General features: G+C 39.6%; 1 protein-coding gene across 2 annotated transcripts in view; it reads left to right on the forward strand.

The window, feature by feature from the left end:
- Nucleotides 1–23,486, forward strand: part of PTPRR (protein tyrosine phosphatase receptor type R) — a 147,254-nt gene that overhangs the window by 59,542 nt on the left and 64,226 nt on the right. For both annotated transcript variants that reach the window (XM_064655665.1, XM_064655666.1), the window contains exons 3-5: nucleotides 11,484–11,597; nucleotides 14,822–14,977; nucleotides 23,141–23,251. In XM_064655665.1, coding sequence (XP_064511735.1) covers nucleotides 11,484–11,597; nucleotides 14,822–14,977; nucleotides 23,141–23,251 — 381 coding nt within the window. The remainder of the gene's footprint in view (nucleotides 1–11,483; nucleotides 11,598–14,821; nucleotides 14,978–23,140; nucleotides 23,252–23,486) is intronic.

The following is a 23,486-nucleotide window of genomic DNA, read 5'->3' on the forward strand; positions in this document are numbered from 1 at the left end:
GAGAAGAGATCAGTGGCTGCCCCTCCTCTTTCTCTCACAAGGAAGTTGTAACTGCAATGAGGTCTCCCCTCAGTCTCCTCTTCTCCAGGCTGAACAGACCAAGTGACCTCAGCTGCTCCTCATACGGCTTCCCCTTAAGGCCAAGAGTATATTATGTGTTTAGTCCGACACTGATGGGATCCACTGAGTTTGGTCCTGTGCACTGACCAGAGATTGTTCAGGCCTGGTGCATTTGTGTTCCACTGAATGCAGCCAGCGTCTCCCAGGTAGTCAGATGAATTTCAGTGGGATAGTGTCAGTGGATTTTCTTCCCAGAAACAGTTGCTGGTTAGGACCGTTTGCAAAATGTATCTCTGTCTTATCATAGCAAACAGGAACAAGATCTTGTAAATGATAGATCTCATTGAGATGTTTTCTCAAAATAAGCTAAAAGTCCATTGCTACAACTAGACATTAGGTATAAAAAATAGACAACAATAGCCAGTCTCAAATGAAATTCCTGTCTTTCTCTGCATGATACTGTGAAAAAAAAAGTATAACATATAAATATACAAATTTAAATCATGCTCCTCCAGTTTTCCTGAGGCTTTGTAGCTTTTGTTTTGTTTTGCTTTTGCACTTAAATTCTGATCTAGTTTAGGTAGACTCACCTCCACTGATAAGTTTAGGCTATAAATTTTATCCGTATACCAACTGAGATAGAAGCCATATGGCCTTTTTTTAAGAAGCATAGATGCTATTGTTGTCTCTTTCCTAGGAAATAAGGTAGATGTCCTGTTTGTTTGGGGTTTTTTTTATGAAGTCTATGAGTCCTTTTCCATTATTTGCAGGACTTTGGTTTTGATCTGACAGGTGTAACACATATTGCTCTGGATCGGAGCCATGCACTAGGTTTCAGCAAAGCTGAGGGTTTCTTCACAGGCATCTTTTCCTGCCCATGCAAAGCAGCAGCCACAGAACCACTGGGAACCTCACAGGTTTCCAGAGTGCAGGAAAGAGCAGGAAGTGTGCATAAAGGTACGCTTGTGGTGTTTGTAGAGAGGAGCAGTTCCTCTCAAACACAAATGGCACTGCTCATGGTCACTTGGGGAAATCTGAGAGATTATTACTTCTATGTTTAAAGAATATTGTTAAAAAAATAACTAAGAAAGAAAGAAAGAACAGAAGAAAAGGACATCTTACCCACCGAATTTGCTATTGCTATTTCTCACTGAAAGAATTATGAATTGTTTTGCTTTTGTGTATATGTGACAATGAGAGAACTGCATGCGAACAGTTTTTATATTCTCTTTTAAGAGTGATCAATTCTGAGACTAAAAGAAGAAAAAAAATTGTTTTTCTCATTCTAAACATCTGAGGTTGGCTTTGGCAGCTGTGTTGCCTGTCTAAAAAAGACAAAATAACACAGAATGGTCTTCTGATCCAAACATAAAAGACAGAAATTGAAGATTCATTAATTAGGCTCTGTCTCCCAGTCATTTTAGAGCAGTAACATCTCATAGTACAGGACAGCACAGCTTCTTCATCTTTGACTTCACAAGTGGAGTACTCTTTTAAAAAAAGTTGCCCAAATTAGCCTGAAAGCCATTTTAGAAAACTTGACAAGAGTTGAGTCAAAAAACTTGTCCTGTATTAGGACATTAAGGATTGTATTGGGACATTTAGGACAAAGTGTATATATTGCATTTTCAAAGCCAGAAACTTGTTGGTCAAAAATACAATATTGTTATTAGCATTTACAGGACTCATTGAGGTAAAACTCTCCTTAAATCTGTGAAGACTTGGTGTTAGTATTTTCCCTTAAGCTGTGACTTCTCTGTTCAGAAGAGGAAAATCCAGTCTGACCAGATGATGATGAGAAAGGGAATTTGTATCTTATAGACTCTAAATACATTCAGTATTAGCAGCTTCAGGAGGTCAAAGATCTGAGACGGTTGCCAAAATCATGAGATTGTCTTTTCACTGCTTTCTTGTTTCTGAACTTCTAGTAATGGTTTTCTAAAACTTTGAGACAAAGTGATGTGTTCAGACACATGAATCAATGATAGGATAAAACCCAAAGTAATGCAAGTTTTGTCTTAGAAAAAATTGAAGGTCCCTGAGGGTTTTGCTTAATTTTGCTTAGCTTTCTTTGAGGTTTGAAATGGTAAAAGAAATGTGAGGCAGAAATTACAAGGTTGCCTTGTATTGTCTGTTCTTGGTTCACGTTGATTTTGAGTGCTAAAGTAGGTAGGGGAAAGTCAGTAATACAAGTTTTATTCCAATAATTTGTGATTATGGTGATGATAATATCTATAAACAGACTTATTTGGGCTAAAAGGCTGAACACAAATAAAGATCCAAAACATACTGACAAATTGCATCACACTAAAGAGCCCTCGTTATTTGACATTTGCTTCCTAACAATGGGATCCTGATCTGTCAAGAGTTGAAGGCTAAGAATCGCTTCTTACTTTGAAAGTCTTGGTTGTGTTAGACAATTAATCCAGACTGCCCTGGGACATGAGCCTTATTCAGGAGTCGCACAAGAACAGCCATTTGTGTAAACGCCTCGATTCTAGTTGAATAGAATGTATTTTAAGACCTTTTTCTTTTTTTTTGCCCCCTCAGATGTATTTCAAATTTTATTCTTCCTGTGCCCAGGAACTGCAAAGAACTATGATTATGAGAAAAAAAGGGAAAGTATTTGCTTCTTTCTATAACATTCCCACTGTGTGTGTGTTCAGGCAGATTTTGTTCATCTGAAAATAAATGCCTGAGAAAGCAAGGATGTCAGCAGTACTGAAATCTTACTTGGATTTTCAAAGGAAAGAGAAAGATTATGAAGGAGAGTAAGTCAGTGGGAGTCTTTTGTCCACATCACTGCCTGGAAGATGTGGAAGTTGCTGTATTGTCTTAGGTTTCTACTTTGTTCTTCATTATTACATATATATATATATATATATATATGTCTCTGCTACAAACTAAATTTAGAATTCTGAAGATAAAAAGAAAAGGATGATTTTGGGATGGTTTTTTATAGCTGGAAGGCATTTTGATGTATTGAGGACCATTTTACAAAGTTTTAACAGGAATTTTAACTTCAGTAACTAAGAATTGTTTGCAACAAAAACAACTAGCTGAAATGAGGGGTTTACAAAGAGAGCAAGAAGAAGCAATACTGGTTTTCTAGCATTTAGAACTCTGATTCTACCTAGAGCTTTAATAATTGGACAGAATTAATGTCTGAAATGAGGGTTTTACAAAAAGAGCAAGAAGAAACAATACTGGTTTTCTGGCATTTAGAGCTTTACACTGGCTCTGCCTAGAGATTTAATAATTGGACAGAAGAAACAAGACATAATCTAAAGTGCTGTGCTGAACAGGCTCAATAGGATCTGTTTGCTCTGAGGATTACATCTGGCTTTGGGATGATGAAATAGGATGTGACTGGTACAATCATGATGTGCATAAAAGTTATGTCAGACATAATAGCACCATGCATTTCTTTTGTAATGGAAGGAATAAATTTTTTGCTAATCTTGAATAAGGACAGATAGGAAAATTTTATGGAGCTTATTATACATGACTCTCAAAGAACAAAAGGTTGAAATAGTATTCAGCTGAGCTTTTCCAGCTCTCCCTGTGTTTTCAACTCTGTATTGTCTTGTGCTTTTCCATCATCTTGTCCTTTTCAACTGTCTACCATAAGGGAGGAGGGCAGGGAGAGGTGGATGAATGAAGGAAAAAGCCTAGAAAACTATCAGAGCTTTGAAATTAACTTCAGCTGTTATTTTAAGAAAACGTATATACTTTGTGATTAAGTAAATCTGAGTCTGTGAAAAAATGCAGCTCCTAATTAAAAAAAAAAAAAAAAGACAGGAAGTAACTTTTGGGGGATGCTCTAGAAAATCTGCCATGAAGCCCAACAGAACCACTGCAGCCTCCTGCCCCTCTCCTTCCCCCTTCCAAAGGGCTCTGACCATACAGAGACCTTTCGGGACTGGTATTATTTAATGATGGCTGTCCCATGGACAATAAATAGCTTTTTCTTTGCCTCTCCTACAACCCTTCATCAATGACAAGCATGCATTCTGTGGGCGTTTAGGATATGAGATTCTGGAACCCTCAGACTCAGTAAAAGTCCTGTTAACTTTACTGGGCTCTGGATAAGGTTACTCCCCTATTGAGGCAGGGCTGTGGGATGATAGTCTCTTGCAATCCATAGTGCATTAGGTGTTTGGAACCTGTACATACTTTCTGACTTCCAAACATATGATAATGCATTAATGATACCATAGGAAAGAGGTAAAGGGAAATGAGTACAATGAGCATTGTGAGGGCTGTCTAACACATGGTCTCAGACTGTCACCCCACTAACTACCTTACACTGTGGTACAGCAATGCCCCACATGACTCAGAAGCCAGGATAATGAAACAGCCTACCTTCTGAGATTTCCTTCAGAAGAAAGAAGACTATTCTGTGTCTTCTCATTAGTTGTGATCAGTAAATCCACGTTACTTTGTGACACCACACTGAAAGAGCTGGCCCTTATTTTTGCTTGGAGATTGGAAGCCCAGAGGTTAATGCAAAACTGATGGAAATCAAAGTGCACCTCTCGAAGACAAGCATTAACAAACCTTATCCTTAATAGACTGAATGCATTCTCATACACTTCAATCATCAATGAAGGTCATAGAGTCTTTCTATAGCTGACTGACTCACTGCCCAAGTGCATGTAAAAGCTCAGTGAGGGAATTGAGGGAATCATGGCCAGGAGCCAGACCTCACAGATGGGACATTTCTCACTCTTGTGTTGATGCTTCCCACAGAATTGGTCAAATCAGCCCCAAATCAGCTGATCTTATCTAAGAAATTAGTTCTTCTCTCTGCAAAAAGAAGTGTAAATCTCTCACATAACTGAGGCAAACCAGTTTAGTCATATCACCCACCCACTTCCAGGGTAGTTTTGCCAGTCTGAGCAATGGATGCCAGTGGAGTGCTCTGGCATCACCTCAGCACCTGGTATGGCATCTTCATCCTCTGCAAGGCAGCACTCTCTAGGATTGTCCTCGGCTGGTACCTACACATGCAAACAGGACTTAAATGAAACCCAGTATCTAGCCCAGGACGATGGCCAGCTCTTAGACCTTGCGATAGCACACTGAGAAACTTCTCCTGTTGTTGTTGCACTAATGTTCATCTTCGTTTCTGATAGTGACAGGTATGGTAGTCAAGTGTATGACAAGGCTTGTAGTATGTCTTCTGAACAGTTTTCAGGGACATTAGTGACTTTCAACATCCATCTAAGCATCCGGTCCCATTCCTGCCTCGTGTTCAGTTTTTGGCCCCAGCAATTTCCTGTGGTGTAAAGGTCTGTGGATTAATCGCATGTGGGAAAGACTGCTTCTTTTTATAAATTTTCATTTTCTCGTGTTTTAATGAATATTCACTTGAAAATCAGTATGAGGGGAGACCACACAGCTGCCTTGACTAATTGGATTAACCCTATACTTCTCATTAGGGCTACTTCTGTCTTTAATTTATTTCAGAGAGTTCATAACGTGCATAAATATTTAAATGTATATGCTTTCATGAAAAATTGATCAAGAGCCAAAATTGTTCTTTAATGCTACATGAGAAATGCATAATTCCAGGAAACATTATGCTTACTTTAAACAAAGATTTTCTGTGTAAGATGTAAGGGTTTTTTTCTCTAGCAAAAATGTGACTAAAGTTGTACAATGTCACATCTTGAAAAGCAACAGACAAATATACCAAACCTCTCTAGACTAATCAGGACTGAAGCAATCAAAGTAACCTATTCCTATTGCTTTTTCCTAATGTTTATACAGAACCAGTTTAGAGCTCTCTTTTCTCATTACCCAAATACTCTTTGGACAAGCACACAGAATTTTGCAGTCCGCATGTGAAATCTGGGGTTCTTTGGCAGATTTGCATATTTTGCAGCTTCAGTGTCTCCTCATCAGAAATCAGGTGACTTAAAACAGAAGCATTTTCCAGGTCCAGAGCATTTCTTAGTGCTTTTCACTGGTTCTTGTAAACTCAAATGTATGCCTGTAATTTTTCTGCTATTTCAGGTGATTTTCACTCCACTTTATTCGGTAATTGCTTCCTGACCTTGGAAGTATTTAAGTGTCTCAAGATTTATATTTCTAGTCATACTGTGTTTTGACACAAATATATTATGTGTGTAAGTTTGAGTAGGTCACTGTAGACAACTGCTGATACATAGAAACATGAATCTTCTTTAATTTATCACTAGAATAATTGATTTTATACTCAGGAGAATTTTATCTTAGTTTACAGACGTAATTTAAAGTTTAATGTGGACCTCATAAAAGGGCAGGTCTTTCCTCTTGAAGAAAATCACATTGTAGAGGGAGAGGTAAACAGGAGAGGAGGCTGTGCACCTCAGATACCAGTTTGGTTTAGGGCAAAGTGCCTTTGGAGTGACACTTGGCAAAATGCATTGTTGTAATTGCATAATGCTGGCTAGGGACATACTGGCTCCTGTGGGATTCATGGACTATGTGAGACAGTAAAGTTGCTGTGACATGACTCACATAGTTTTATAAAAGCCAAAATCTTCTATGGATGTGTATTAGGCACCTGAGCCAGCCAAATGGGCTAACCTGATGCCCTATGTACCTGCAATCTCAAATCATTGAAGAGCAACAAGAAGGAAAATTTAATGTGTTTAGGGGGAAAAATAGAAAGAAAATTCAGGTATTTTCACAGTTTGCTGCCAGATTTATTGTAGTCCTTTTTTTGGTTGTACAGCTGAGACTGTCTGATGAGGGTGACAAGATGAAACACTGTGACACTAATTAACCATAGAGACTGTCACTGTGCAAGCAGCAGAGCAGGGTGCTCAGATAGAGGGACTCAGCTTGGCCGCAGTTCAGTATTTGCTTTAGCACAAAACACTCCCCCCCTCCAGTTTTATAGCATTTTTGTTAACTTTCTTAGAACATATATAAATAACTGGAGCACAGGCAGGTAAGACAACTCTTTTCTGAGCTTTCTCTTTTGCTTGGCTTAAGTAAATAGGGGTGTTTATTTTTGTTTTAGCACAAAATAGAACTGAACACCAATGGCCTTTAAATATGTAAAATTCCTAGCATGTATAATTTGTTGATTTGCTTCTCATCTTTTTTTGCGAAGCTATTGTGAAAGCCTATACTTTCACCTTTAATCTTCTTCATTCTTGATTATTTTTGCTCCTGTATATTCACGTAAGCTAGAGGTTTGAGAAAACATCTGTGGTGATAGGATCAGATGAGTTTAGAGGGGAGCAACAAATGCATAGAAAAGGAATGGTAGATTTGAAGCTCATTGCAGAAAGGATATAATTGATGATAAGTGAAATATAAGAAAGGGAGGCATCTCTGAATTTTTCTTAAGAAGCAAAACTTGACCTGGCAAATTATGATTTATTGTAATATCCTAAAAATATTGTTTCAGAAACTGTATTATACATTCATCCCTTTCATGTTAGCATTTTGGTGGGTTTTTTTTCTTTCCTTTGACATGAAAATCTTCATCAAAAAGCCCCTGTAGGATTTCAGTTGTGAATGATCTTTTGTGGTTCTGCGTGCTGTTTCCCTTTCTGGAACTCTGTCTTCTCAAGTTTTCCACTACAAGCAGAAAACTCCTTTACTTCAAACTACCTGTTTTACTTGGATCAGATAAACCTAGAAACCATCGCTACAGTTTCAATATCCAGGTCGGTAATTGCTCAGGAAAATGAGTCCTCCAGGGTGTCCTCCTGTGGGGTCAACAAGTCGCTACTGCCAACAGCAGCAGCAGATTCAAAACTGTAACCTCCTTGGGGAGGTAGCTGTGATCCATGATAAACACTACAGATGAAAAAAAGGTAAATAATTAGTGCTGTCTTACTGGGATGTTTCAGCCTTTTCTTTTCCAAAGAAAAAGGAGCAGCTAGAGGAACACAGTAAGACACAACCTGTGTATCTGTGTTAGTGCTTTATTTATTTAGATGGATAACTTTACAGGGGTTAGTTTCACATTTTATTACAGGTAGTGTGAGAACTCATAATGATTTCATTTGTGTAATTATACTCTGTAAATGGTTGGACAGGTTTGCATTCTAGGATATCATTCTCTTAGTGACAGTTTATAGTGTTGTCTAATGTATAGGTATTGTTACATTTATACTTCATCCATTAGCAGTTTTGTATCCTAATCTCCTACCTTTGTGGATTATAGTCAACACAGTATCAAGGCATGCCATCAGAATGGTGCAGTAATATTAATTAGAAATTTTCTACTGATCAGAATAGTTAAGACTTTTTTCCTTTCTCTTCTCTATCTTCTTTCTTTTCAGTTTTGTTTGTTTGTTTTTGTTTTCTTTTTTCTCGTTTTTTTCAACAAAAATTTTTATAGTCAAGAATTTGCAGAAAGGCAATTTTACACTGGACCCTCAGGTCCGACTTAAATTTCAGTCACCTTTCGGAGGGGCATGCCAGAGTTCAGAATATAATGTCCCCAAGTGTTGCCTTCATCCCAGATAGTGCCAGTATGATAACATTCTTGTAATTGAGGAGACTCATTGCTTATGCTGAATAGCAATTAATTAGCTGTGATCTTGTCAGAAGGAACTTGGGAAAAGACTAATCTTGCCCTGTTCCTATCATTTTCCATAAGAATCCAGAGCTGACCACAGGATAATGAACTTGATATGTCTCCAATCTGGTCCCCTCCTGCTTTATCCTTTTATAAATACAGTGCAAAAAAAAAAAAAAAGGGTAATAGAGAGCACAGAGCTCTTGTGATGTTCTGCTCACTCTTAAGCAGGTGCTCTCGGGATCTTATCAAGCATTTCTGTACATTCTCTTTCAATGATTCAGTTAGAAATCCCATTCCTAAAGTGACAGATTCTGGATTGCTAATTTTCCTATTGATAGGAAGAGGCATATGTATTCTCTTGTGCTGTCTGATGTAGAAGAAGGCAGCCTATGGTACTTTTACTTAATTTTTGCTATAATTGCCAAGGAACTAAGCTTCACACTGACACCAGCAAATTAGAAGCAGATCCCCTCAGTGGAGAGAAAGGCAAGGTTCTTATAAAAAATATGAGATGCTTCTTCCTCAGCCACTTCTTGGAGTTTTTTTGGATGAATAGTCACAAAAAAAAATCTTTATTGCTGCACAAGAAGCATCCTGAGATAAGGCTTAAGGACAAATTTCTTCCCACCCATTTAGAAGGTTTCCTAAAAGGGTCCTGAAATCTCTGGCTGCAAGGCCACTTGAGATTTCTCAGCAGGCTGGTGCCAGACTGACAGAATATTGGAGTCTTCAGGCTTCCCCCAGAACCATAGCTGTTACAGAGTGACACACACACACTGCAGCCTTTGGTGATTATTTTTTAAAGGGCACAGTGGACCAAATTCAGACCTGGTAGAAGGAAATGGGATTCTCCTAAAGGTATCGGAGTTTCACCATGTTTTATTGTCCCTGGATATGATGAACCATAATCCCAGCATACTAAATCTATAAGAATTTATTACCTCCTTAAAAGTTCTTTAAGATCTTCTATTTCCTCTGAAGCTAGATGTTTTTCTGGCTATTCATTTCTGTGTTTTTATCAGTGAGGTCTTAACACACTGTATAACAATAAATCAATTAATGTGTTCTGATCCCTGGCTCAAGTGTGTTTAAGTGAATATATTTTGATTTTATGCTTGCTGATTTTGCTCAGTAACACCAGAGCCACTGCAACTCAGAGTCACTGACTTAGGCAAGCAGTTTTGCACTCTTTTTGCCATCCTAATGGATCACTAGGGTCCCTCACGACAGCCTTTCTGTTTTAGCAGCTACTCCCTTTCTCATTTACTCAGGATCCTCAGACCAGGCTGTCTCAGTGTAGTGACAGCTTCAAAGCTGCAAACTAATTCTTGTCAGGTGTGCCATGGCTGGAGTGAGCCAGTCTGGGGTACAGAAGAAAAAGTGCTCACATCTCTTATATCTTCATATGTCTCCTCTCAAGACATCTCTCTATTTCAATGGTAAAGTTGAAGCAGTTTTGCAATCACTGAGGATGTCTGTCTAATGCAAGAAGAAGCAAAGAGAAGAAGATTTTGCATTTTGAAAATGCCAGGGTACAAAGGCTAATTTAAATTGAAGAATTCGATACTTTCAGCTTAATTGAAGCTCAGCTTTGTCGTAAGAGCAGATCTCAGCTGATTCATCAAAACCTGACAATGCCATTAGTGTAAAAAAATGAAAAAAAGGGGAGAAAAGTAGAAAAACACTCAGTTTTTCTGATGGAAAAATCAAATTTATAGTGGAAAATAAAAGCAAATATTTTATAGCTTTATATCATAGCTTATAAGTTCTGTTAAAGAACAAGTCATAATGTGTGATGCTGTTTTTCTTTGAGAAAAATGTTGCTTTTCTTTTTGAACCATAGCCATATTTCCAGTGTGATACCTGCCCCATGGATATTTAATTCTCTTTAGGCAGCTCAGTTTAGGAAGAGAGATGCTTGTATCCTCGAGCAGCAAGCTGCCCTATGGCTCTGAATAGGAAGTTTAAAATAATAAAAAAAATCTTTTTTATCTCAAGTTGACTGGTTCAGGCAGAACTTACCAACTTCCTGTCAGAAATTGCCAGAAGCATTGAAAGCCTTCCAGCCTTCTGTGGCCATCTGACATAGTCATCTTTTCTCTCTTCTCCACTGCAAAGAAAGGGACTCCAAAGTACCACATGGAAGTACTGATCACCAGGCATCATGTGAAGACTCTATATCTGGGTCTTCTTGGAAACAGGAGATTTGAACCTAAATTATTTCCTGGGTAAAATTACACTGACTTCACAAGAAGGATCTGAACTTGAGGAAACTTTTAAATTTCACTGTAATTCTAACACAGAAGGAAAATGCTTCAGTGATATAGTTTGCCTCTGCTGGGAATCATAGTGTCCTCTGACTCACAGGAGGAAGTTTTAGGAAATTCAAGCATGGGTAATGTATCCAGAATGTTTCTTTTTTGATCTCAGAAAGCACTAATCAAAATGAAAGTTGTATAATTTCACTATGTCTGACTCATTCTTCACCTTCAGGGAGAAATGCTAATATAGTATTCGAAGTGATTCTTCATTGTGCAAATCCAACATCTCATTCTTTAAAAGTGCATTGTGTTTAATGCTTGACTTTTGTTTTTAAGGTAATACTTGTGATATCTTAAACACTGTGACTTGTCCAAGGAATTTAGCCAAAAACCTCTGGAACCTATTTTGAATGTAGTTGAGGAAAGGTGGTACTTTGCTAATGAGCAGCATTTAAGGTACTTAAATTTATCTTTGGACTTACTGTATATTGTGATGCAAGTAGATTGCACAGATTATTGTTCTGGGAAAAAAAAAAAAAAGACAATTAGTGGAGAGTCCCAGAGATCAGTCTTCTTGAGAACTAAATGTCTTGAGCAAGGTGTTCATTTGAACTGGTTTTGTTTTTCAGACCTTGCAAATGGATGTAAACAAGCTGAATATCACATTGCTTCGGATATTTCGCCAAGGAGTGGCAGCAGCACTAGGACTGTTACCTCAGCAAGTTCATATCAACAGGCTCATTGTAAGTACCAAAGGACTGTGTATGATAAAATGCACCTGTTTATTTAAATTCTCTTATATTTATTTTCCTGTCAATGTGGAAAAGTGCAGTCAAATAGGACAGAAAGATACTATTTTTTTTTCCCATTTTTTTAAACTGCACTACAGAAAAATATCTCCATTACAAAATTATTTAAATTTTCTTTTGAAAAGAAACTATTCTCAGCTATAGTAAAAAAAAGTCAGATAAGTCTCTTTTGTATCCTATTCATAAGCGGATTGCACATCTCTTAGTTTTCATTCTAATGCAGTTCTATGTCATGTTCATTGAGACACTTAACCATGTTTTGCTTCTCAAAGGTTGAATATTGCTTAAAAAATACACGTGATTCTTTCTTTCAAAGGCATCTTCACAATTTGACCTCAGACTTTCCATTAGTAAATTAAATGTCTTCTAACAATATTAATATTCATGCTTTGTTATTCTGCTGTAATAAGCTATGCTCCGAAATGATCTTGTAGACTATGGTATCCTATTTGCAAAAGATAGCAATAAATTTGCTTCTAGCAACAAAGACTGTTTTAAACTGATTGTCATTTTATGGTTTTCTGTGTATGTATTCTTAACACTTGTCTTTTTATGAGTTTTACCATGAGGCAAGAGAACTCAACATCATGTGTGTATTGCTAGCCTTCAATTCACTTTGCAGAGGGAAGAAGAGTTATTTTATTTCGTATGCAGGTTGCATATTAGAGAAGAAAACTGACAAGTTCAGCATAAAAGTATTTCCTGCCCTGAAAACTTGATAGGATTGTATGCATCAAAAAGGATTATAAAACTACTTCAAATAATGTGTCTATGAGAAAGGATCTCGCAAAAAATACAGCAAAAAAGATCAATAGGAATGCAATTCAGCCCTTTTCATGTTCATCGGGATGTCACTCATTCATGACAAGTGATGCTAAATCTCCTTTGTCCCCATTGACCAGAATGCAAGGTCTAAAGACATATTTAAAGAAAAGCACAATTAAATGAAAAATGTTCTGGAGTCTGAGATCTTTCTGGAGTATTTCAACGTACTGAGTCACCTTGTAGCTTTCTTACTATGCTCTTTGGAAATTATGTAACTAAACAGAAGAAATATGTAGTTTATTTTCCTGCTGGCTCCATTGCTTTTTGCTTTCTTCTCTCATTTGTGATCTAAGGGAAGAGGTAATGTCATTTTGCACCTTCATATAGCCTGAAATACAGTAAGTACTATTATTTAAGTAGTCTTCTCCACACCTGTAAAGGTCTACTGTGAGCTAATGTTTCAGTGATATAAGAAAGCAAGCAAACTTTCGCCCTGTTTGCTCTAAAAATCACACAGAATTCAAAATTCACAAGGAAGAAAAATATATATTAGAAGACATTATTCCCACTTTTCATCCTTCTAACATGAAACAGTTCCTCTCATGAAGGGTGCTAGCAATCAAGCAGAGCACATCAAAATTCATCTCACCTCATTTGTGTGTAGTTTAAGCTACTCATCTAGGCTCCCTGTAAAAGCAATATAGAGAAAGGTAATGGGAGGAAGAGAGGCATTGAAATCCATCCAATTATTTTAGGATGGATTAAATAATTCTCTAGAGATGCCAATCTCTCTCCACTGACTTTGAAGGTAATTTAGACAACTGAAGTGAGGTAAGCTAACTCCCAGCCAAGTGAACAGCTCTCAGAAGTGATCAGGAGTTTGGAAGCCAGGATGTGGTTGGGCACAGGGAGAGCAGAGACCCTGCTAACCTCTTACATGTAGCAACACCTAGTGTGCCAGGAAGTATTAACTGGGTATTTCCAGTGTCTCCTTAACCTTTCCAGTAAATCCTTCTCCCATAAAGGCCCTTTAATGGGCAGAGGAACTCCTAAACAGAGGTTGCACAAAATACTGGGAATGCTGCATCCCTACCAAGCCTTGCCTGATGCCTGCCACCTGCACTCAGCACCCAGCACCAGTCACCTACCGCTGTCAGAGACTGAGTAGAACCACAGCTTCAAATCAGTTTCTTCAACCCCCACCAGTAGCCAGTGCCCTTACCAATCTTATTGAGCAGATGGACCAGCAGCACGTGTGAGAGCACAGATATTTAGGGCAAACATGTTTGAAAGAGTCCCTTTCTGTGCAGCTCTACTTCTCAATGCAAAGCTAGATATTTTAAGAATAGCGAAAGATGTCTTTTTCTTCACTTCAGTGGAGATAATGATGCGCATTCAAAGTGATGGGAAGGAGGCAGGGGAAATCAGTATTATCCCGGTTTGAACTGATCTCTCCCATCCCATAAGGATGAATAGAAAATAACCAGACCATGAGGTTCCTGCCTGCACAGGCACCAATGCAGATAGCAGCTCCATGCCTACCTCATGTGTGTGGAATCCCCCAGGACTGGAGTCTACGTAACAGTGTCAGCTATGCTGGCCATAGTCCTGGGGAACCAGGGTTCCCACAGCCTCTTTGGGCATCAATGCTGTCTGGAGCACTGGTCTCAGATGCTGTTCCAGTCTATTACAACAAGAGAAACTCTCTGGTAGTCTTTCCTCTTGCTCCCTTGCAACAGAGTGAAATATCACTGACATTTCTAATACAGAACCTCTTAGGCTGCCAGGACTGCATCAAAGACATCTGGGCAAGAGTTAATAGATGGGAGAGTGGACATTCTCAGCTTACCCATTAAGTGTAAAAAAAGCTTTCCTGGTCCTTTCATTTTGTTGTGCCATTTTTAACAGTTGCAGTGCAGTTGACTAAAAGGACTTTATACTTTGTTGTGGTATGTATCTGCAATGTGTTGAAAAGGGGTTAAAAAGCAATGTCCAAATATCACAGCATATCCTAAGTATTCCTGTTTCAGCTCAGCTCAGATCATCTATCTGTTAAAATCCGTGGTGACACATTGCCCTTGACCCCATCCCACGGCTTCTCCCATCATCATGTTACATAGACCTGTCTTGTTTAATGGTACTAGACCCAAGAAGAGTCTACCTTGTCAATAGTGATCGAGACAAAGCATATGTGCCCACATACAGTATTTGCATTTTCTTGCACAGTTACCTGGGATTTACAGAGACAAAAGGTATGGTCTCCTCACAAAGCAGGTTGCAGCCTTTGTATCTCATAGTTTTGTTTTTGGAATTATACTTGTAATTTACAGTCCAAAGAGATTATCTAATATCAGACCCTTCCTGTGGTTTTGCTTTTGTTTTTTTTTCCCTAGGGGAAGAAGAACTGTGTAGAACTGTTTGTGTCCCCACTGCACAGGAAGCCAGGAATTTCTGAGGCGCTCCCGTCTGAAGAAGTGCTGCGTTCCCTTAATATCAATATTTTGCATCAGAGTTTGTCTCAGTTTGGAATAACAGAGGTCTCCCCTGAGGTTGGTTATCAATTTTCTAACCTGCACTTTGACACAAATTAGGCAGTTATTACATCCCTGGTAGTTTTCAGGCTGAGATTCTCAAGCATGAAGTAGAAAATGGGTAGGCTAAGACAGCATCACTACTATAAGGCAATTATCATAGAATCATAGAATAGTTTGGGTTGGAAATGACTTTAAAGACCATCTAGTTCCAACCACTCTGCCATGGTCTGGGACACCTTTCATTAGACCAGATTGCTCAGAGCTCCATCCAACTAGCCCTGTTAAATTACTTTTGTGGTGCTTCATGAGGCTATTTACTCTTTAATGTCCTCCTCCCACAGCTCAGCTCCCATTGAAATCAGAGTTGAGATCCTAAGCATTCATCAATTGCCTAAAAGGAAGTGGGAATAAGGTTCAGTGGAAACTCCCATTTTGACAGAGGAGATGTCTATGTCCAAAAGAGTGGGGGAAAAAAATTAAATACTCTAATAAGCTGTGTTTCCCTGTATGGATAAAGAGTTCCTGGGCTTTTTGCATCCAGACCTATGTTTGAGCCACTGCTGAATCAGTACTGGCTGCTATGCCCACCTGTATTTCCACTGATTAGAAATTGTTTTGCTGATTTTAAGTATTCTAACTCTAAGAATCTAGAATACAAAACCAAGGCCAGTTCATGTTCTACTACAGCAACCTGCCACTATCAAAATTAGCAGATTCTCAACTGTTCTAATACAAAAAAAGCAAAGTAGTGCTGTCCAAATGTAAATCAAGTCTTTATATCACCCATCAGCAACCTGAGCTAAGCTTCCTTTAGAACAGAATTTCCTTTGTAATTGAAGCATATGAGTCTGACAGTTGGGATAGATGCAAGTATCTGTTCCAAGTGCTTCAGTTACAAATAACACTTCATGTAGACATGGGGCAAGAACATATATGAATAATAGATGAATGGAGAAATGTCATCAAGATATGAAGAGATGCTGGAAAAAAAAAGCAGCACTGAAGTCAAGATCTCACCTTGAGTTAGCTATAGTTCAATAAGATGGAGTGTTCAGATATTTGAATTTTCTCTGGAAAAAAATGTAGACAAGCAGATGGAGTCATTTAGAAAAGGATTATTAGAATCAAAGTTGTGCAGACTCTAGCTCCTTCTAATACTGTTGAAGAAACAAGAGATTCTTTTAATATTTCAATTGATAGCAGATTATACAGCTAAGGCACCAATCCTGAAAAATCATGCAGCTTTGCACTAACAGATATTCCTTTTAGATCTCAATAGTTTACATGTGTAAGACTTCACAGAAAATAACAACTAAAAGGCAGCGACATACAATCTTTACTTGGTCAGCTACTACTTACTTATTTACTCTTCTCACAACTTGCTCTAAGAACAAATTGCACCAATCAAAGTAACAGCAAACCAAAACAGGCAAAACTTTGAAGGAAGATACAGTTGTACAAAGTTTTACATAGCTTTGACGCATTCTTTTTCCCATTGTGTGTGTGTATTTCTGAGGTATCAATCCTAATTAAATCATGAGCTAATAAATTGTACACTCTGCCCCCAAAAGTCTGAGTGCTTCACAGCCAGTGTTGTATGTGCACTATCACTGTATCTGTGCAGAATGGAAGCAGTACCCTCATCTTTCTAAATGGGTGGCTGACACAGAGGTGTTAGGGCTGAAATTTTTCTCCTTTTTCAGCTATATATTCGGTATGAGCTACCTAAAGCTTGAAAGTCTGCTGGCTCTCTCTCTACAGTAAACAAAGAGATATGTTCAACAGGCAGTTCATCCCATTTCTGAGACACCTCTCCTGAGATTGCTTGGTTGACTCTTTTTAACAAGGTTTAACTTAAACTAGATCCCCAGCTGTAGAGGGTTAATGATGGGGGAGATTAGCCTGTCTGAGGAAATATTACCAAGATTGTGTAGGAAAACCCATGTGGGAAACTGACGTTCTCTGCTCCAAGTCTCAGCCCGTGCGATACCATAAACAGCAAAAGTTTCAGTGGATGTAGGTAGCTGGAACTACATTTCCATTCATTACAGAAATAATTTGGTGGTTCACATCTGCTGATACATTGATCACTCATTGATCTATTTTCAATTAAATTGCCTGCCTAAAAATTTATAACCCGGTTGCTTATTCTGCAGTAGCTGAAAGAGCACTTCCCCTATATGTTTTTGCTGTAGGAACCACTAGAGTACTTTGCTGCATGGTGTAGAATGAGATATGTACCTGTGGGAATGTGAAAATTTAAAGGAATCGTTGCCATTCCTTTCATATGTACTTGCTCTTCCAATGGCTTATTGTAGTTGTAGCATTTGCTCTTTTGTTATGGTTTAAAGTTTGTGTCTGAAGTGGGATTTAGGATTGTGTTCTGTTCCATGGTATGTACAGGTTCAGGAGCAGACTTCTCTGGAACAAAGTACCAAATAGGTGCTTGATGGTAGCACTAAATTCAATGACTCAGGCAGTCCATGGTGTGGGAATCCTGACATCCTAATGTCTTTAAATTTGCTCAGAGAAAAAAAGAAAATACTTCTGGATTTCAGAGCTTACTAGAATGGAAGAGAACTTGAAGTGGTTTTAAATTACAAAAGTAACTGAAGTTACAGTAAGTAAAATAAGGGTTACATCTTTTGAGAGTTAAGCTATCTGCCAGCTGGACATGTGTCACTGAAGGAGAAATTCCAGAGTTCATTCCAAAATTATGCAATCCCAAAACGTATCATTACAGCCTCCTTGCACAAAGCTTCTGTTGGTTGCCTTTGAAATGTGTAATATTAACTTATTAGAGAAGAAATCAAAGGAAGCAATCATGCACTTAAAGCATACAGAAACTGTAAGGACAAGTGATCAAAAGCAGTATCTTAGAAATTACAACAGCCTGGACTGACAGAGGCTCTGGGAACAAAACAGGGTCATGCTCCAATGATCAGGCAAGGCAGATGTAGTGTTACACCTGCACAGCTGCACCCAGAACACCCCAACAGGGACAGAAGCCCTGTAGCCTGCCAGCCTGGATATAAAATCACAGTACTTCATTACATATGTGCCTAAGGTAGAGTCTTGGGGAAGGCCTGTCATGGGAGACATGGTTAAGTGGCTATTATCCAGTGTCCTGTGAGCCTGAGCATTCCTGCATGTTTTCGCTGGGGGTGGAAATGATTTCTTGGTAGCCTTTCCTAACATGCCTTCACAGGAAAAAACAAAGTTATTGTGAACTTCCATGAACCCTTTTTGATCTTGCATTCGATCCCCAGCTCCCTGTAAGCTTTCCTCTGAGCTCAGACCTACAGCTTACTGTGGTCTCATTAGTGTTTCAGCCTGAGGAACTAATTGGGGTTAACTGACCCAATTTGCAAACTCACCTATTTTCCAGTGAAGATTTACCTTTCTTGGCAGGTCTTGATACCACAGCAAGAACTTTCAGTCACAGATTTCACAGTAATTACTACAGGTCAATGTCTCTCTTGTTATTATTAAAAGCTGGCTGCTCATTTTATTTGCTTATAGAAATACTCCACTGTTTTTCTATAGTAAACCCAGAAAGGCCAGAGTGGATTTTTAGTGTCTTTAAAAAAAAAAAAAGTTTAAAAACATGGTTTTTTCTAAACACATTTGTTCCAGTTCAGAGCAAAGCAGATACCTTTGTGTGCAGGCACTCTTCATAACTTCAGTAAGGTTACTGATTGAATGGCATTGTTAAGAATACGTTGATTTTTCCGCACCTCGAATTATGCTGAATTTAAACAGTTTAAGTTAACCTGGCTAAGTCTGACTGAAAGACTCACCCAACTGTGAAGATTCCTTAGGGAATGGAATCAAACTCCAGGGAATGATGCCTTCCTCCTGTATACCTGTTTGCTCTAGGACCTGATGCTGCCCGAGCTACTGGAATTGCCCTGCCACTCCACCTTCTCTGATATTCCCCCACCTTTACTAGCTGTAGATTTTTGCAAATTAGTTTGAGTATATCCTCCACCCTGTAGTGGTACATTCCCACTCCTCAAAAACTGTCTGAAAGTCTTGGTGGATTTCTGAGACAGGAAAGGTTTCCAGCTGAGGGAGAGAAATGTGGAGTAACATCAGTTAACTGAGACACAGCACATCTTCCTGCAGGAGGCTTATCGCCTGTGTTGTGGACAAGAATCCTCTCTTTTTTGTCTAGCATTTGGCCATCCTGCAAGCTTTTTTCCTGGGTGTCAGCAATTTGTAATGAGCGTGGCCATTGCTGTCCCTCTTATCAGTTTTTCCAGACAAAGGAACAAAATTCTGAATGACCAGCACTGATGTGTCAGAAGGCAATTCCTTATCATGGGCATGAGTTACTGGAGGTCACAGCTTCTTCAGTCATTAGGAAGAAGCTTAAGCAATGATTCTGCTGTCCACCAGTTAGATCCAGGGGGGAGATTTCCTTGATTAGGTGAAGGTACTACTAAAGTGTTTCAAAATGGAGTGTCAAGTAAGTTTAAATTGGGTTGTACATTTTTTACCTTTTCTACAGAATTTGTTAATATTCTTTGAATGTTATTGTTAGAAAGACAAATGAGGGAAAGACGTATCCTGAACACACATAGCATTAGACAAACATTGTAGAGATTCATTCTCTTAGACTCAATTATGTATACAAAGTCCATTATTAAATATTTTAAACTGTTGTGACACTAATGAATTAAAGTTTTTTTAAGTCTCTCACCCATTGAGACTAAAAATCCTATTAGCTCTTGTCATAGTTTGAGACCTCCAAAATCCAATTCCCGAGTCCAAGCCCCCCTCCCGCAACTCAACCCAGTGTGAGATGGGTTTTCCAGGCACAACACAAGACTCAATATGGGGGGAAAGGGCAGCAGCCTCTCTTCTTCCATGCAGCAGCAGCTGTAACTGGAGTTATCGTAGCTGGAATCTCTGTCCAATACACACAAGGGGGGGTCTCCTTTCCCCCTCTCAGCCCTTCGGTTCCAATTGAAGGTCTCGCCCGTGGACTGCCAGCAGGGACAAAACTCGCTTCACCACGGGCATATCACAAAGTGCAGGGGCATCTTCGTGAAAGTCCCTTCCTCAGGGGATTTACCTCTGAGTCAGAACGTTAGAGCAGCTTTCAGTTGAAAGTCTTTGCCTCAACCGTTCTACCAGAGCTCCTGTGCTCTGTCTCAAAACTGCCAGCTTGGCAGCAGCAGGGGGGGTTGGGGGGGGCAAGGTCACACCCTCTGCATTCCATCCGGCCATCCCGGTCCAGCTCTGGGACATCTCCGAGCTTCTTAGCTCTTCTCTCCGGTACTGCTGCACTCCAAGACTTCTCTCAAGCCAGAGTCCATCTCCCTCCTCCTAGGAAGAGTCTCAAAAGGGGGTTTGGGGGGTTGGTTCAGTTCTTACCCCAAAACTCTGTGTAGAGCTTAGTCCTGCTCTGTCTCTCTCTGCATTAGACATCTGTGTATCTTCTTGCTTGGCTGAAAGCCGCCTCTGCTGCTTTTCTTACCTCTTGGCTTTCAGCCACAGTCTCTCCGTTCACTGCTGTCTCTGCTGCCATTCCTGCTGCTGCTCACAGTGGAGAAACTTCCCCCAGCTCTTAGCTACAGATACCTGGCCCAGTCTAACACTGTTCCAAGTTTCTGCAGCCCCCCAGCCCCGGCTGGGGGGGGACCTAGCCCCCAGTGGGGCTCCGAACCCCTCTCTCTCCTCGTGGTCTCAGAACATAACCACTCTTCTCCAACTACAGCTACAACTCCAACATCCTTCTTTTCCAGTCTGGTTGTAATATGTTTATATTTTGTAGGAGCACTGATTGGCTCAACCCCAAGGGACACCACCCCCTCTGGGGTTACCATTTTTTTAACTCCAGGGGGAAAACTTTTTTTTTACCACCACAGCTTTTCATTTACTTCTTAGTGTATTTGTCCTTTCAGCATTTACTGACTTACAATTGGTCAGCATGGCCAATTCTCCTTCAGCTCCTGCTTTTTATCTGGATTTCCTCCTGAGAGATATGAAACACCGGAAAGCCATCAGGTAACTCACTCAGGGTCAAATACTGAGTTTATAGCTAATGGGCCACAGCTGCAGCTGCTGCTGTTGCCATTGGATTCCCATGGAGCTCAACAGGAGCAGTCCTGAATGCAGAGCAGCTGCAGATCTGGGCTCTGAGCCAGTATTGGGACCCAAGTCCTGTGCCATGAGTGCAGCAGAATAACCTTGTTGTGCTGAGGTAGCAGATTGCGTGGAGAGCTGCACCCTGCTACAGTGGCAGCAGTGTTTAAATATGTCTAGGAACAATTTTTGCAGAAATATTTGGCAAGATTTCCAGCTTCTCTTTGAAAGCCCTGGTTTTTAAGTTGCTCGTTAAACATCAGACTGACACTTATAAATCTTTTCAAACTGTCAATACCTGCAATACTTTAAAGCCCAGACCATGAAACACTGCATGATTATACACACACAAATATACTAATTTCACAAGGTTGGTTTCTGTAGTTGCTCGGAATGAGATGAAGGATTTCCATTCTGGTCCCCAGGGCTATGACTTCCAAAGAAAACTTTCCTTATTGTGCTTTCAGTTCTAAAGCAGTCAACTCCCAGTTACACATATGCATTCCTTTTAGCAGGCAAGTCTCTGTAAATTAGCCATGCTACCAAATTCCTCTCTAAATGTTTGCATTTTGTGGCAGTATGACCTGTGGATTGTCTTGTATCTGGATTGTCTTGAGCCTTTTCAAAGCAAGCAGGGCACAAACTCGTGAGAACCATGAAAACTATTTTGGGATCCACCATCCAGCAGACTTTTGTCAGCTTGTCCTCCCTTCCTCAAGCCATTATCTCCTGCTCCTCAGGAAGCTTTTCCACATTAATTTGTCATCATCACGACTTTCTGTGTTTCGGAGGCTGATGAAGATAAAGAGTTTGCTTGATATATTAACTGCCCAAAAGAGCAGGCTAATCAGTGGCTAAGCAGACATTGGAGCATGAAGAACCCATGTAAGTGCTAGAGGGTCCTTGCAGTTACTGAGCAGCCACTCACCTTTAAACAGAAGAACTCTTCTCTGTGAAAAACTGCCAGTTCTTACACAATGTCCCCAGAGAGGAAAAAAGGCCACCTTGGGATGGGAAGACAACTCACTAGTTAAACAAGAAGTTTGATTAAAGCCATTGGGGAATTTCAGTGAAGAGGAAACACCAAGACCTTGAATTTACAGTGGAAACCAGAATTTAAGAAGTTGTTTTTACTCAGTCTGAGAATTGTACTGAAAATACTTAATTAAGAAAAAAAAGCAAGCAGCTGAAAATTGGGAGCACGATGTCTACTGAACTGTGCTCACAGAAACACAAGGCAGCATATTTTAGTCTAAATAGTCTATTGCAGTTAGACTGAGGGTATATTTGAAAACATAGTGAAATTCTGGTAATTTAATAGTCCAGCCAAATCTCCACACTGGCAAAAATAAATGCTTTTACAATTATAATTATTTCATAATCCCCAGGAGTTCCCCAGGATTTCTGGAAATTTTAGTATGCCCAGCTGTTTCAGAAATGTACTATCAGCAAGAAACCAAAGATAATGAGATTAAGCATAATCAGAATTATAGATAGATAATGATATTATTTTCATAAAAATCAGTATTTTTTACATATGTGTGTGTGTAATCTAGAGGTGACAGTGTCAGGGCTTCCTGGCTCATGAAGGCAAAGCAGCCAGTCATCTGCCCTTTGCTCCTGTGTCAGGTGTAAACAGTGGGAAGGTGGCTTGTGAGTGCTGGGGCCATAGATAAGCATTGGGAAGAAAGAGGCAGGGCGAGTGCTTCCCAAAGCCCAGGTGGGAGCACTGATGTTTCACCTAATGACCAGGTAATTTCCAAGAAAGACAGTGGGTCTTGTGTGCTTACCTTCAACCAGCCTGTGACTCCTGCTGGAGGATTATCTCGGCAAGCAGGTAGAATCTTAGATCCTCTGTGAACTGTTGGGAGCCTTGCGTTGCACCCGCTCTGACAGATGGGGAGCAGGCAGGGTGCATGGCCAGGGTGAGTGTGCACATTGCTGCGTTCAAAGTGAGTGTCATATACGGTGGGATGTGAACTGTGACAAACCTGAGGGGGTGATTAATGCCCAACGAGAGCTATTTAATCTGCACATGCTACAGTGTAACTTATTTCTCTTTCTCTTTCTTTGCTTAAAAAAAAGAAAAATGTTTTGCAAGACCAGCATGAAGCAGACAAAATCTGGAGCAAAGAAGGATTTTATGCAGTTGTCATATTTCTCAGCATCTTTGTCATTCTAGTGACTTGTTTAATGGTAAGCTTCCTTTTTACTGTCTTTTTCCTGGGTTTTGCATCATGGTTTTCTCAGTCTGAAGGACAGGGTCACACATTCTTTACAGCAGAGGTGTTTTCTCAAAGCTATTAAAAACTCAGCTACAAGGTAAGAGTTGGTCTCTCTCGTAGTGCTGGGAAATCAAAGTTTAAAGGACCACATTTTTTGATGTATTTTAAGTCTAATTGAAGAATGTAACTAGAAGGAAGCTGAAGAA

This window comes from Pseudopipra pipra, chromosome 5 (genome assembly GCF_036250125.1).
Source record: "Pseudopipra pipra isolate bDixPip1 chromosome 5, bDixPip1.hap1, whole genome shotgun sequence".
NCBI classification, from domain to species: domain Eukaryota; kingdom Metazoa; phylum Chordata; class Aves; order Passeriformes; family Pipridae; genus Pseudopipra; species Pseudopipra pipra.